At 45.5% G+C, this 16,429-nt stretch overlaps 1 protein-coding gene across 2 annotated transcripts in view; it reads right to left on the bottom strand.

Moving 5' to 3' along the window:
* Window positions 1-16,429, bottom strand: part of GTF3C1 (general transcription factor IIIC subunit 1) — a 79,451-nt gene that overhangs the window by 56,544 nt on the left and 6,478 nt on the right. For both annotated transcript variants that reach the window (XM_070483960.1, XM_070483961.1), the window contains exons 3-6: window positions 15,143-15,319; window positions 14,391-14,534; window positions 12,120-12,216; window positions 8,058-8,181 (exon numbers count right to left, since the gene is read on the bottom strand). In XM_070483960.1, the coding sequence (XP_070340061.1) occupies window positions 8,058-8,181; window positions 12,120-12,216; window positions 14,391-14,534; window positions 15,143-15,319 (542 nt within the window). The remainder of the gene's footprint in view (window positions 1-8,057; window positions 8,182-12,119; window positions 12,217-14,390; window positions 14,535-15,142; window positions 15,320-16,429) is intronic.

Below are 16,429 nucleotides of genomic sequence, written 5' to 3'. Positions count from 1 at the left end.
CCAGCTCTACCCTGGGTAACTGCTAACCTCTCCGAGCCTCAGGCTCCTCGTCTATACACCGAGGATAATTCAAACAGCATCCAGCCTGACCTGGGGTGTGGACTAAACGGTGAAAGTAGGCATTCGGCTCCGTGTGACACTTGAAACACACCGAGTGCTCAGTGCACGCCATCTAGCTCGATGCCTCCTGAGAAACAAGCTACTACTTCCAGCGTGCACAGAGCTGTAAAAGAGAAAGAGACAGGATGGGGCTGGGCAGGCGAAGGTAGGGAGAGGAGGTGACCTTTGGGTGGGATACTAAAGGATACGTAAAAATTGTCCGGGCAGAAAAGGCCAAGCATTCCAGGCAGAAGGAAGGGCACCAGCAAGGGCACAGAGGTGGGAAAGGACAGGCCCGTGTGAGGAAGTGTGGGGGTGGCGAAGAGGAAGGTAGATTGCAGAAGGTTGACACGTCAAGCAAAGAATATTTCCTTTTTTATTTTGTAGGCACGTTTGCCTTTATTCTGTAGGCATGACTCTTGTTATTTCTGTGCTGGATGTGGAAGAAGGCCTGAAGGAAGATCCAAATCTTCCAACTCTCCTGCCCCAGGACTGTCCTAGGCTGGCCTCACCCGCAGTCCCTGCCCCTCCCTCAGACCCCAGGTCCTCGCCTACCCTGCTTCCATTTCCTATTAGTTCAGCCCAGTCTCTCGGGGAGGCAGCAGAGCGGCCACCGCACTTTCTGTGCTCAAACCCCTATGCCAGCACTTCCTAGCTCTGTGACCTGAGGCAAGTGATTTCTGCTTTGGTTTTCTTATCAGTGAAATGAAGAAAAAGAGTAGTACTGACATGATGGAGTGGATAAAGGATCAGAATAAAAGAACTAACACTTGGCACAGTGCCTGGGATATTATCTCCTGGTTCTTCCACCTCTCTCCCCGCCCGGCCCAAGACTGACCGTAAAACGAGATAACAAAATGGTGGAATCTCCTGCAGTTCCTTCCTCTTTTTATGTACTCTAGGACAAGCCCTGTTCCCTCCCAAGGGACAGCCTAGAGGGAAGGAAAGGACTGCTCCCCACCAGGGGTGCTCTCCCCAGGTGCCTGAGCCCCTCTCCCCTCAGGGAGCTGCCTCTGCCCCGCATGAAGTCACGCAGGGCAGGAATCTACGCCATTGCAGATCCGACTCCTTTCTCTAACTTTTCAGGTTCTTGCCTTTAATAGTTTTTGCCTAAATATTAAAATGTCTGTTTCTTTTATTTATTTATATATATGATAGTAATTACTTTTCAGTTTTTAGCTAATGTCCTTTACCCTCTGTCACTTTCAACTTAAAGAAATCTTGCTATTTTTAACTGTTTTCTCCTTAGCATCATTAATTTTCTAGGTTTTAAACTTTTCTGACAATCTTCTTCCATTCTTATGTTTATGCTCACCCTTCATCTTTCTATGTTTCTGATTTTCATTTTTGAGGAAGATTAGCCCTGAGCTAACTACTGCCAATCCTCCTCTTTTTGCTGAGGAAGACTGGCCCTGAGCTAACATCTATGCCCATCTTCCTCTACTTTATATGCGGGATGCCTACCACAGCATGGCTTGCCAAGCGGTGCCATGTCTGCACCCAGGATCTGAACCGGCGAACCCCAGGCCGCCAAAGCAGAACATGTGCACTTAACCACTGTGCCACTGGGCCAGCCTCTGATTTTCATTCTTTTTAATTCCAGGTTTCTGCTTTCAAAGCTCTTTTAAACCTTTATTTTAATGCATTTTAATCCTTATTATGGCTTATTTCTCTTTTTTCTTAGCTTGTACACTTTAATCCTACTATAACTTTTTAAATGTCCCCTTTTGCCATTTTAATGACCTTAATTTAGTTTGTTGTACTCTGTTATGCATTCCTTGGTTTTGTTTTTCATTTTAATTTTTTACAGCTTTATTGAGATATAATTCACATACCATCCAATTCACCCATTTAAAGTGTATACGTCCAAGGTTTTTTTGTATATCCCCAGGTATGGGTGCACCCATCACCAGGTAATTTTAGAACTTCTTCAGCCCCTCAAACCCTTTACCCATCAGCCCTCTTTGCCCACCTCCCAGCCTAAGCGCTCCCCGGTGTATTTCTAGATTCCCTAGTCCGGACTTCCCTATAAATGGTGTCCTGGAGTAATGGCCTGTTGTGATTGGCTTCTTTCTCTCCTGAATGGTCTTGGCACCCTAGTGGGAAGTCAGCTGACCACAGACATGCGTTTATTTCTGGACTCAGTTCTATTCCATTATTGGTCTCTGAGTCTATCCTTGTGCCAATACCACCCTGTCTTGATTACTGTTGCTTTGTAGTAAGTTTTGAACTTGGGAAGTGTGAGCCTTCCTACTTGATTCTTCCTTTTCAGGATTGTTATAGCTTTCTGGGTACCTTGCAATTCCATATGAATTTTAGAATCAGTTTGTCAATTTCTACAAAGAAGTCAGCTGAGATTCCGCTGATAGGGGTTGTGTTGACTCTGAAGATCAGCTTGGGGAGTATAGCCATCTTTACAATGTCCAGTTTTCTGATCCATGAGCAGGGGGTGTTTGCCCATTTACTCAGATCTTAAATTTCTGTCAAGAATGTTTTGTAGTATTCAGAGTATATGTTTTGTACTTTGTTAAATTTATTTATAAACATTATATTCTTTTCAATGCTATTGTGAACAGAGCTGTTTTCTTAATTTTCACTTTCAGATTGCTCATTACAAGAATATAGAAATACAATTGATTTTTGCATATTGATCTTGTGTCCTGCAACCTTGTTGAACTTGTTTTTTATTTTTAAGAGTCATGGGGCAGGGGCCAGCCCCGTGGTGTAGTGGTTACGTTCTGTGCACTCTGCTTCAGCAGCTTGGGTTCACAGGTTCAGATCCTGGGCATGGACCTACACCACTCGTCAGCCATGCTGTGGCAGTGACCCACATACAAAATAGAGAAGACTGGCACAGATGTTGGCTCAGGGCGAATCTTCCTCAACAACAATAACAACAAAAAGAGTCAGAGGGCAACAGCTGTGGGAAAAGTTCACATCATAAACAGGAGGTACTGATGCTAGAACCCGCCCATCCTCTTCACTGCTGGATGCACCTTGTCACTGAACCTGGAAAACCTGCTCAAATGACCACCTTGGTCATTAGTCTCAAGGAGCACGACCTCCGTCAACTGCTCCCACTGCTGAGGGGTTGCAAAGTGAACTTTTATTTCTCTTCCCTTCTGTTCTCAGCTCAACTTAGTTAGCACAGAATGACTGGTAAACACTTGAAAAAAATAATCCAAATTTGCAAAACAGATCAGTTCAGGATGACTGTTTTCATTACCAAGGGTTTTTTTTGCTTTTTACAAAAGAGATCGCTGCCACTTTCTACAATCCATGTGAAATATGCCTAGATCCAAATTCTTTTTGGGCTGTTAGGAACAACTCATATATCCAGGCACACCTGTAAATTTACATGAAGTAATACATCATCTTTATTTAAGTCTCATCTACTCCACAGTGCCTTAGAGGAAAAGGTTTCATGTTAATTTTGCAAACTGGGACAACAAAGCTCAAGGCAAAAAAAGACAAACTGTGCATTCATCCCTTGTCTCCTGCACAAGGAGAGTAACTGAAGTGGCACCTAATTAAATTAAATATGCTAAACGTTTATTAGCACCTACTCTCTTCCAAGCAGATAGTGCACAGCCGTTAAGGATAGAAAGTATGAGGGGTGCTGACACCACCCTCAGGGAGCTCATGATCTAGATGGAAAAAAGTCATACAGACATATAACAGAGACGCAGTGTGACATGGGACATTAGGAGAGGCCTGGTGATGGGCCTGAGCAGCAGAGGTGGGAATGAGACGAGCATCCTGAACAGTCAGAATGGGCTCACTCTGTGTGTGTGTGCGTGTGTGTGTGTGTCTGTGTGTGTGTGTCTGTGTGTGTGCGCGCGCACATATGTGAGAGACAATCTAAATATTCTGATTGTCATCGTCCTGGGTGCCTGCCCTCTTAATCCCGAACAAGGAGCCCAAGCCAGACTATCCTTAGCACCCAGTCTGTGCTCTGAGTCACACTGACCCTTCTCAAGAGTGTCTCTTCCCAGTACAGACCTCCAAAAAACTACGACCACCTACTGTATGACATGGACACACCTTCAAGGTCAGGCAGATGACATACCAGAGTGAAGCCAGCTGTGGGTTACACAGCGGGAAGAAGAAGTGCGCTGTCCTTGGTGAATGGGGAAGGTGGGCCCCACAGAAAGAGGGCAGCACCTCTCTGCCCAGCCAATTGCTACTAAAGAAATGCAGTTCAATGTTGCCTAAGTTTATTTTTACAGAGAAGTTGAAAGGCTCACTTTTTAGGTGAAATTTCTTAATTTTAAATATCGGTAACTAACTCAATGAAAACAAACCCTGTGAGTCAAACAAAATACACTGCTGGATGTGGCCACCACTGTTTGCAGCCCCTGTTCTGTGTACACTGTTTCCTGAAGCCCCACAACACTGTGGAAAGTTGTATTATTATCCCCGGATAACCCTGATGAAAAAACTGAGGTGTAGAGGTCAGAACGTGCTGAAGGTCACCCCAACAGGAAGTGACACAACAAGAATTCTAACCCAGGGCTCTCTTACATCCAAGTCCATTCAGGTATCTGTTAGTTTCAAGTGGCCTCAAGCCTGGGAGAAGCTTTGCTCCATGGCTGCCTGCCCAGCAAGAAAGGTTCTTTAAGGGTATTTCCTTCTCAGTTTCTCTTTACTTTAAAAATAAATTACTCCAGCCCATTTATTTTTAATGCCTTTCTTCCAATAAACCAGGAAATAAAAATGACTAATATAGCCCCAGGTCAGTACTGTTTTAAGCATTCAGATAATCCTACTTCCAAGTCAAATGCTGGGGAGCCTCTAACAGTTAAGACCCCAGGACACCTCTCAGTTCCTAGAACCTTTTCCCCTTGCAGCAGCACCCAGCAGCCTTTAAGTAGACAGAGGTTTACTTCACTTGGTTAAGCAAGCAAATCAAGTTTACTGGTTTCCTGTCTACTTTAAGGCTGATGCCATCCACTCTTTCCCCTGAGGAATTCCAGTCATTCCAGTCACACACTTACCCAGCGCTGAAGGGACTCAAAGAGGAGGTCACTCTAGGGGGGCGTCCCTACCTCCCAGGTGCTCCTTCCCCCATTTATACACCTGTGTATGCTAACATCTGTGTGTTACCATCTCCTCCACAAGACTTTACCCAGACACAGGGCAGCTAGACAGGGTGGGCAGTGATGCCATCACCTAAGTGGGGAAATAAAGTCCTTCAGACTGACAGTTCACAGTCTCTCAACAAATACGACTGCCAACCTCCTGCAAGCTCCGAGCTAAGTGTCTAGGATGCTGTGGTCTCTCCTCATTCAGCACATGTTCTCCTGAGCTGTGGTGATGAAGCCATCTCACAGGTTACTTGCTATGCCCACAGTTTTTTCTTCTACACCTTTTGGTTTTCCTTGTAGTTTATAACTTCGTTTTTTTCCATTTGCTTAGTTTTCTGTGTACCTATCTATCACTAGTTCACACCCAAACTCTTTGACTCTCTGCCAAAGTACAACTTTCCTTGAACACATTCACATGCTCTAGGCAGCCGATCCTTTGCACAGACTTCCATCCCTCTGGAGCCCTCTTCCCTGTTCCCATCTGGACAGATTGCTCTTGGAGCCTATCATCGTGATCTCCCTGCACCACTTGCCCAGGGTTTTCCTTGTCCCTGCTGCTTCCTGGACCCCTGTTTTCCTGCCTCTTGCCTTAGTCTGTCATTTGGTGGTGTCCATCCTCTTGTTCCTTCCTAAAAGGGGGGAGACAGGAGACGAACGGTTTCAGATTTGCACATAGGAAAATGTCCTTACTCTCACACCTGGTAAGGCTGAACAAAGAATTCCAGACTGAAAGTCCATTCCTTTCAGAACGTTCATGGCATCGCTCCAGGGTCCTCCAGCATCAGGTAAGATAGCGAAGTCTGAGGTCTCCTCTCTGGAGGCTCTTTAGCCCCAGATTTCTGAAGTCTCAGGATCTTGGATCTCGGTGTGGGTTTCTTTACATTCATCATGCTAGGCACCTGATAGGTCTTTTGATCTAGAACTTATGTCCTTCAGATCTGGGAAAATTCCTCGTGTCGTTTTTCCTCCTCTCCTCGTCTCTATTCCTCTGCACACACTCCCTCTCTCCCTCCTGGGAACCCTACTGTGTGGATGTTGGACCTTTTAGCCTCAGCCTCTTCCTTTCAACCTAGCTCTCCTACTTCTCATCTCTTTTGAGTTTCTGCTCTTTCTGGGAGATTTTCTCAACTTTATCCTATTATCTTCCCTTCCACTAAGTCTTTTATTGCAATAGTCATATTTCTTTTATTTCTAAGAGCTCTTTTTTTACTTTTTGCATGTCTCTCCATTATAGCCTCTTGCTCTGGTTTCAGGGATGCAATATCTCCTCTTCTCTCACTGAGGATTCTCTTACATTTACTTCTGCTTCTCACTTTGTTTCTATCTCCTAAATTTGTTTGTTTCTCTTACATATACATATGTATATACATATACATATACATAATGTAATATACTCTAATATGAATTCTCAAATGTTCAGTGAAGCATCAAAATGCTGCCCCAAAGCCCTGTGTTTTGGCTGTTTTGCAGGGTGTGGAGGAGAAGGGAGAGGCTGCCACTGTGTGGGCTTCCATTAAGGGTGAGCAGGCAGGGGCCAGCTATTCTGATGGGAAATCCCCAAGTTTCAGTATCTAGAGGACTCTTCTCTCAGACTGGTCGGTTTCTGCAGAAAAGTAACCTCCAGCCTCTGGCCTAGGGTACTGTATGTCTGGCTGCCAGCGTTCTAGGAGTCAAACTGAAAATGCAGTGAGGGGATGCTCACCTTTTACTGTATGGAGATTGACACATAACTCCTGTTTTCAGCACAGTACCCTGTCCCCAGCTGGATCTCAGGCCTGAGCCTAGAAACCCTCCAGTGCACCCTTTCTTGAGATAAACCCAGACTTCCGTCTTTGTGGAAAAGGGCTTCTTCCCTGACTGTGCAAAGTAGGGGCGGGGATGAGGGTGCAAGGGCTTTTCACACACACCATCAACCAATCCTCTTGTCACCAGCCCCATCCACATTTGTGCTTTCAAAGGTACCTGGAACCTCTGACATTTCTAGTTTATTTCAGGTTTTGAGGTGTCAATTCTTGGCTATTGCTCTTCACAGGCATTTAGCTTTCCCCATCTGCTCAGTTACCATTTGTCCATCTGCGTTTGAGCACCAAAATGCTGTTGACAACTCTCTCTGCTGTCATTTCCTGTCCTATTCTCTTTGTACTTGTGGATTTATTCCTTTTATATCCCTTATCATCACTAGGGAGGAGTTCTGGAAGAGTGCAGATAAATGCATACATTCCATCTATCATCTTTTACTGAAAGCTCTGACCCTCAGCTTTTCAAATGACTTTGGTTAATCACAAGGGGGTAAACAGCATGTGATAGAAATCAAGAATAGAGAAAAACAAAGGACTAAGGAAGGTTTTTAAAGTTCCATAGTCTATTGTCCCTAGTTTAACTTCTTTAGCAGGTTCAAATCCTACCTCTGCTGCTTACTGATTGCTTAACCTGTGCAAGTTACTTAGCATCTCTTAACTTTAATATTCTTACACATAAAATGGTGACACTACCACCTACCTTGCAGGGCTAGATAATGAGATCATGCAACACAGTTTAGGTACTTAACACATGCTGGCTGAAGAATGAATACTGGCTTGGTGTAAGAGGAACAGGAACTTGTTTTTGGAAGCCATGAATTTGAGGTGTTGGAAGGACATCCACAGAGAGATGTCTGCTGGGAGTTAGAACTGCTTTCATCCAGCAAACATTTCCTGAGCACTGTTGACACAGCAGGTCCTGAGCCAGGCAGTAAGGAATAAAGAGTTGACAAAATATGTGAAACCATCCCACGGCAAGGCAGAATGTGAGAAGAAAGGCAGGCTGGAGCTTAGAGGGAGAAGTGAGAGCTGTCCATGTAGCCCAGGGGACACAGGCTGAGGGCGCCCTCACCTTTCTTTGTCTTACAAGGTCCGCGCTCAGGGTGAATCTCTTGTAGGGGCAGAGACACCACCTTTGCCAGGCCAGCATTCAGCATGTACTGGTACAGACGCTTAAACGTCCTCTCGCACAGCCCCTGCCAAACAAAATGTAAAAGTTCCTATTAGGTACAAGCAGGGCATCTGAAATTACCAAAGTTAGCCACGCAGACGAACACAAGTTCAGGACCCGAGTTCACTGACTATCTCGAATGAGGAAACACTGAAAGTACTGACGAGGAAACACTGCTAAGCTATGTTGTCATGGGAACAAAACAAGGTCTAGGGCAATATATAAAGGATTCTACCTTTTGATTATGAGAGGGGGAAAGAGATTTGCCTAAAGAGATCCTGAAAAGGTATGTAAGGGTGAGAATGAGGCAGATGGGGGTAGAGACAGAAGGAGATTGCACTGTACATTTTTTCATATCGTTCTGGTTTTTTTTTTTTTTTTTTTACCAAGTAAGCATATTAATTATCAATATATATACACACACACACACTTCTCCCACAGGCAGTGGCAGAGATGGGAAAAAAATTAAATTAAAATTTTTTTTTTTAATTTAGCCTATCTGTGAAGTTTCAACAAAATGACAATGAGTACATCCACCCTACCACTCATATTTCTGCAAGGTCATACAACCAAAATGATCCTAAGTGCATCCTAACTGCAGGAGCCACCAACGAGCAGACTACAGAGTGGGCCATGTTTTTCATCTATGTGTGTTTTTACAAAAGTAATCTATTTGCCAACATTGAGAAGTGAGAGATTTCATACAAAAATCCACATTTTTGCTTCCCTTGAATAACAAGATCTAGCAACAAATCCTAGGACCGCAGGTCCTCCCAGCAGCAGTCGGTGGGAGCCGACTCCAACCAGACAGCACACCCGTCTCCAGAGGCCCGGCCTTCACGCTCCCACGAGACCCTTGCACACTGAGGCTGAAGGTCAGTTCCAATTTATTACCATTTTTGTGCCGCTTTTCTCCTACTGCAGTTAAGAGGAAAGTTAGATATTTCTTGAATCCATACTGATTATCAAAACATTTTTTTACACTTGGCCCATTTCACTCTTTTATATCGCTCTCCTGGCCACTGCTGGCTGTTGGTTCTGCAACCCCTGGAATAGTGAGGCAAGTTACCACTGCCGTAAGTTATGGCCTGAACAGGAGGCTCTCACGACTTCCAGTTATTAGTTGAGTCTTATGGGTTTCCTCTTAGACTCTGGGGGAGGGAGAGGGAGCAAATGTTGGTGGGCTGCCACTGCCACATACGTGTGATCAGCTCTCAGACCAGCCAGCTCTCTAGCCGTTGGGCAGCAGAACATATTGCTATCAAGGAAATACAGATGACTCACACGTGGTGCACTCAAGCCCACTGGCTTGTAAATGGCATCTATCGTTAATCTAGCCATGCCCCCAGAATCATGGAAAGAATCTCTGGAAACTCATCCATCAAACCCCAGCCTTCAACATATGGTCCTAAGCCCTGGAACATCCTAAACAAGGGAGGATGATGTAGTCCTGCTTTCTGGGACTCACACAATCAAAGACTCTCACAACCTGCCCAGTGATAAGAGAAGGAAGTAATAGGAGCCCACCACGAAAAAAAAAGACAGCATCTGTATTCACGGCATCAACCTCATCAATAGGCTAATTATTCACTAAATCCTGCTCAGTCTCTCTGCTTCTATTTTCAGCTGCCAAGCGAACATCCCAGAAGATCTTCATACTCAATAAATCCTAAAATCAAATTTGTCACATGCCGTCCTCACCCATACTTGTTCCTCCTTCTGTGCTCTCTCCTTTAGTCATATATTCATTCACAAATATTTACTGAGAGTCCACCGTGGGCCAGGCACTGTCCTCATGGGCTGGGGGGGTTCAGCAGTGAACAGACAGATTCAGCGCCTGCTCTCATGAGCCTGCTCTCAAGCTCAGTCCATTTCAGCAAGGAGAATAGCTCAAGCGAGACAAGACCCCTTCTCCTTCATTCACCTCCACAGCCTGGCTTCAGTAACTCACCAAGTCCTGCCAGTGTCACCTCCAAAATACCTCAAACAATTCAAGTGCTGGGGGTCACCTACCCGGCCTGAGGCAAGAGCATCCACCTGGCTGCCCACCTCCAATCTCTCTCTCTTCCACCCATGAGTTCATTTCCTAAACATTCTTCTCTTCTTCTAACTCTAGCTAAAGACTAAAGTCCCAACTCAGCCTGGCACTTGAGACTTTTCTTATCTGGCCCCACTTTCTTCCCAGCCACAACTCTTACTGCTTGCACCCATGCACACTGCCCACAGGAGTACTGTCGACCTCCAAAGCATCCCATGGACTCCCACAACTCCATGCCTTCGCTCAAGCCATTCTCCTTTGCCTGAAATGCCTTTTCTCCTCTGTCCACTTTGGGAACACTTAATCTTCAAAGCCCAGCTCCACAGTGACTCGTTCTTTAAAGCTTTCCCCAGCTTCTGAAGAAAGCACATATCTCCTTTCATGGAGCTCAGACACATTGTCTAAGGAGCACTCTAGCCTAAGTGTGTTCACACGTCTGCCCCTCCAATTAGACTTCTCCACGACAGTGTGACATTTGTCGCCCTCATTAATTTTTGTCATTGCATTGTGGAACACAGTTCTGACTCAAAGTAGACACTCACTAAAGTGTTTGTTGAATGAATAAATGAAACAATGTCCTGTAACAGTCAAATCTTCTTGCTTAGCTAGTCCACAGTGCTGACCTGTGACCAGACTAGCCTGGTTTTCCCAGCCCCGACTGACTGAGTAGGACAGAGGATTTCAATCTCCAATGCCTGCATGGGCTGGACAGGTTATATAAAGAACAAAGTGGGCAGATATCCATTCATTAAGCATGTAGGAATTTTCATTTCCATGAGGGTCTCTAAAGAAGAGGCCTTATCAGTCTACCTTTTATTTTCCACTTTTGATAAAGACCCAGATAGAGAAATATTTCTCTCCTACCACAAACAGCAGTGCCCATGTAAGGACAAATGGCACTGACCCTCTGCCTCAGTGTCTGAGAGATGACAGAAGTGTGGGCTCTGGGGGAAGCTGGCTAGTGCATAGCTAGCTCTAGCTAACTGTTGTCTTGAGAGATTGCAGGCCCAGGCTTGCCAGAGCTTCTGATATTTCAAGGGAAGCTGGAAACCTAGATTTTTATGTGAAATCCCAATTTTTAAAAAAATGCTACGTCAAATTTATTTTTAACAATGTACAGGCTAAATCAGACCCACAAGCCTTGGTTTGTAACCTCTGCTTTAAGGAGAGTTGGGCATGCGCTCAATCTAGCAATAGGGAAGAGGCTCCTTCCCCTCCATACAATGAAATCAGAGACTGGCGCCTCACCAACACAGCAAAGGTGAGGAGCAACAAGGACTGTCCTGGTGTCTACAATCAGACTCCAAGCCACGTCTCTTTAGGGACTAATTACTATTACCCAAAGCATTTAATCTTAAATTTTAAGTTTTAAGTCCTGCTCTTCAAGCTACAGGGCAATTTTATTTCTTCCCCAGATCCAATGTGGGCTCTCTCCTAACTTTGACCGAGGACTGTTGAGACGAGACTGGAAGCAACGTCACCTCCACATCTCCTTCCTGTCACTCTCACTGCATCACTGTCTCTATTCCTGGGCCCGAAAACAAAGCAGATCAATAATTGTTTTTTTTCCCCATGTTGTCTCGCCTCCTTCTCAGTACAGTTACTGTTATTTCAGTATAAAACCAGTGGGAATAAAATTACAAGCTTGATTACAAAAGTATTCCATGTGAACTTCTATAGCAGGTTCTAGAGCAAACTCCAGGGGACAGCAGAAGTCAGTCAAGAGCAAGAAGGATTTAAATTAGGGACCGAGCACTTTTTCATTCTGTAAAACAAAGGAAAATCCCCCTTATTTCATGGTTAGGGATAGTCAAGTCCATAAAGGGCTTTCAATTGCAATTCATCTAATCTATCCGTGATCAAGAATCTCCACGCCGTGCTACAGATCAGTTCAGCCCCACACACAGGAAGCCCCGGCAGCTCACCAGCTCCTCCCTCAGCTTTCCCAGCGTCTCAATCTGGTTACTCCGGGCACTCAGCACCAAGGAAAGCTTCTCCATGAGGATGTCGTACTTGCTCCTCCTGTGAGAAACACACAGCAGTTCATTTTTTCAAACCTATTGCTAAAGACTGCCTGTTTTTCAAAGATGACAAGGTAAGACATAAATGACAATATATCAAGCTACAGAATGTTGGTCTTAGGTCTCAGAGATCATCCAGCCCAACTCCTGCACCTTACAGCTGGACAGACAGTGGCTCTGAGTGTTCCGTCACACAGCCAAGGGCACCTAATGAGCAGCTGTGTACAGACTAGACTCTGTGGCTAACACTTTAATGATTCTTTAAAAGGCCTTACATTTTTGTAATACTTTAAAGTTTAAGAAGCACCTTACATATTTCCTTATAAATCACTGGTGAGGAAGGACTTCCTTATTTCATAAAGAAGTTAACAGGCTTCTCTAAAATCCTGGCCCAAGACATGAACCTAGGTCTCCTTCTGAATCCAGTGCTCTCTTCACTTCATCATGTTCCCTCTGCTTCTGAAGCCTTGCTTTCTACTCTGACTTCACTGGTAAGATTGATGCCACCTTCCATCCTTATTTTTATTGTGAAGCGGATATCATCATAAATGCTTCCAAGCTAATAGCCACCTAAGAAACCATGAAAGAGAGCAAAAGGCCTCTTGACTGTGTGTGCCTGGGGGAGGCTGCGGGGGGATGCAGGGAGGAGCCCTGCGGCCAGTACGGCTGGGGAAAGTGAACCAGGCTTTAACTGCCCACAGGCCTAGCGTCAGGAAGGGCATATGTATGGGATCCAGAGACTGCAGCCACTTCTCCATTTTCATTGCCTTTCAATGAATGAAAGAATGAATGATGACATGGATATTTACTGTGTATGAACTAGTACCAAGCACTGTGTCATGCCTATTTTACAGAAGAAGAGACAGTGGTTCAGAGAGGTCAAGTGACTTTGTCCAAGTAAGGGGCAATGATTTAAGTATAGATCTTGACTTAGTCCATTGTTCTCTCTCCTACCCATAGCTGCCACCCTATGTTCTTTGCAGATCATAGGCTAAACACTAATTATGAGTTTGGTTATAAAGGTATTTAATCAACAGATAGTATGACCAAATAATTAACATGCAAATTCTCGAAGCATGATTCTAATGTAGTATTTCCAAAACATAGGTTGAAGACAAATTCAGAGTTTTAACAGGAGTACAAAGACATTTCACTCCTGGAAATCCTTAGTCAACAGTCAGTCTACACACGTATATCAAGCACTTTCTTTGGACCAAGCCCCGTGCCATGTAGCGGGCACTACAAACTTTAAAACTTACACTTAATCCTGAGTGTTCATCCCACCTCTCTTTTAGAGGGAGGGCCTGGCCACTGGGTAAAGGGCAAGGTCTCTGCCATTTGGCCAGAGGAGAACTGCAGAGTTGCTCCCTGTGGTCCGTGGAAGGGGTCTGCACTCTGCCTCCCAACTCTCCCACCTCCTCCACGGAGCACTGCTGGCCAGGCACTGGGGTGCTCCCAGCTTACCAAGGGTCACTTATCCTAGGCTCTGCACCAGCTTGACCCTTCCCCGCCTGGTCTCTGCCTTCCCACAGAGGACGACTTGGGGTGGTGAAGCGCAGGCTGAGGCCTCTCTGCAGGGTGGTGGAACATTTTTTTTATGCCAGGTGATTAGTCACTCCCACAGGGAGGGTGACAGTCAGAGACTCCCAGACAGTCACTCCCAGAGACTCACTGGTCCTCAGAAGGGAATGTGCTTATTTTACTACCTTGCTATATTATCTGGACTATGATACACAGCTAAATAGCAACATCATGCATAGTAATCATTTGGCAGAACTTTACCATCTCATCTATATATGGTGATTATGATGGCTGTGTGTTGAAAAAACACGCCAATTTTAAATGGATACAATTCAATCTCAACTGTCACCATATCAAATCAAATTTGACTTATTTACTTTTATTTTTACACTCCCAAAAAATTTCACCAAAATGTTAACAGTCCCTATTGCTGGGCTGTGGGGTTATAGGTACTTTTCCTTCTTTTCTGTATAATTTCAAGATTTTCTAAATAAACATGACTTATTTTCACAATCAGAAACAGATAGTACGTATCCTTTTAGAAAACCTATAGTCATACTCTGATTTGGCCTGTATGATTTTTAAAGGCATAAAACATGGCCACATGGCTGAAATATAGACATAACAAAGTGTTTTGGTTTCTACACACTGTACCTGTCCGCGTGAAACCGGTTCAAGAGGAGGAGGATTGAGTGCTGCTGGGCTCCAGTGGGTAATCGGATCACATGTGACTGCATTGTAATCAGCCCGTTTTTGTTCAAAATTTTCCTGTGATAGTGGAGCTTCCCAGCATCGACTCTGCAGGAGAGGAAGAGTGTGGGCTGTCATTTTGCTTTGCTGGTTGCTTTCACTCCACAATGTAGGAGCTGTCACCTGGACATAAATAACTGAGACACACACACACCTCCTACCCAGCCAATCTAAGAAAGCAGTCGCTGTGAGACAACAGCCTTGGAAAGAGTAGCCATGCCTCAGCCTAAGAGCCTGCCCCAGACCTCCAGGAGAGGCAAGGGGAGTGGAGTGGGAAGGGATTGCTGGGGTGGGAGACTACAGGGGTTAATGAGGAGACGATCAAATATGGATCTCTAATCCCGTTGTGGTCAAAAACCAGGGTGACCATACATCCTGGTTTGCCGGATGGTCCCCAATAATGCCCATTGCCTCAGCATCCCACCTGGTCAGCTCTACTTTCCACTCTCAAAATGTTTGGTTTGGACAATAAATGACAGGGTCACCCCAGGGTCTGCTCAAAAAGAAAGCATTGCGCTCCCAATCACCATGGATTATGGTCTCCTTGGCGACAGGGATGAGAGGAATGGGAAGGCCACGTCAGCAGGCCCGTTTGCGGGCAGAGCACGATCAGGGAGCCCTACCATTTAAAGCAGAGAAGCAAGTCATTCCCTTACTTGAAAGCAGTGCTGTGGAGGTCTCGTTGGAGCTCCCCTTGCCACCGGGACCGGCCTAATCGCTCCAAAATGCAGTAGGAGAAGTCGGGGAGCTTCAGGTCGGGGTCACCCTCCAAGCCTATCAAGGCCCTGTACCGCATGTCCTGGGAGGCAACGATGATCAGTTTCTTCCCCCATCTGCAAATCAGAAACAACCACACGAAGAAATAACTTTGATTTTAAGAAAATCGAAATATGAAAAAGCAGAACCTTGGAGAATCACCGTTTTCTACTACTTCTGAGAGGTTCACAGTCTCCCAGTTAAGGAGGTTTCGGTCTTAGAACTGCAGTGTTCAGGGTGAACAGAGCCAATCTGGTTATTTCCTTGCTTAAAGCCCTCCCAGGCCTTGCTGGGCACTCAGACCAAAACCCAAACGCCCCGCCAGGGCATGGAATGCCCAGCACCTTCCGCTGCTCTGCCGTCACCCACAGTGGGCCCACCTGTCCTGAAACAAGCTATTCCCTCTGCCAGGCTACTCTTCCCCCAGGGCTTCAGGTGACTGATTCCCTGTCATCCTTCAGGTCACTGCTCTGACGTCTACTCCTCAGACCTTCCCCAAAATGCTAACCAGAGTCCATTCCCCACCTCCGACCATTTCCACATTCCTCACAGCACCTAGCACTCTCTGAAATGGTCATTTTTTTTTGCAGACATTCTCGTCTATCTCCCTTCTTCAAATATTAGCACTGCAAGAGGGGACACACTGTCGACTTGTTCACCAGGACATCCTCAGGCCTAGAATGATTTGGTGCACAGTAAGGGCTCTGTAAATATTCATTAAGTGAATGAACTAGCCTACTGAACTGGACAGATAAACTTCAGAGTCAAAAATACTGAACTGTGCAATTGGCAGACCTGAAGTCTGTTGAAGACCAGGCCTTGGACAAATCATTAGTTCCTCCTACTGACTTGGGTGTGTGAAAAATAAGGGCAAAAACACTTTCCAGCAAGGCACTTCAACACACCCCTCACTGAGAATACTGATTCTTCTGCTGAAGCCTAACAGTCGGCACCACTTAAGACTGGGGCTCTAGGGCAGTGCCTTACCTGCTAATTAAGTGGACAGCTTGGGCAGATCAGCCCACTCCATTTACACCCCCTCGGGGTCCAGGTCCTGCAGCAGAGATCCCACAAGGGTGTGCTGGCAGAGAACCCATCACTCACTCACTCCTTGGCATCGAGATATACCCACTTAGAAGAGCACCCTTTCCCAGATAAACGAGTGACCGAGGGTGCAACCCCTCCCA

Source organism: Equus asinus, chromosome 14 (genome assembly GCF_041296235.1).
Source record: "Equus asinus isolate D_3611 breed Donkey chromosome 14, EquAss-T2T_v2, whole genome shotgun sequence".
In the NCBI taxonomy this organism is placed as follows: Eukaryota; Metazoa; Chordata; class Mammalia; order Perissodactyla; family Equidae; genus Equus; species Equus asinus.
The sequence above is the reverse complement of the archived record's forward strand: the minus strand, read 5'-3'. Positions and strand labels throughout refer to the sequence as shown.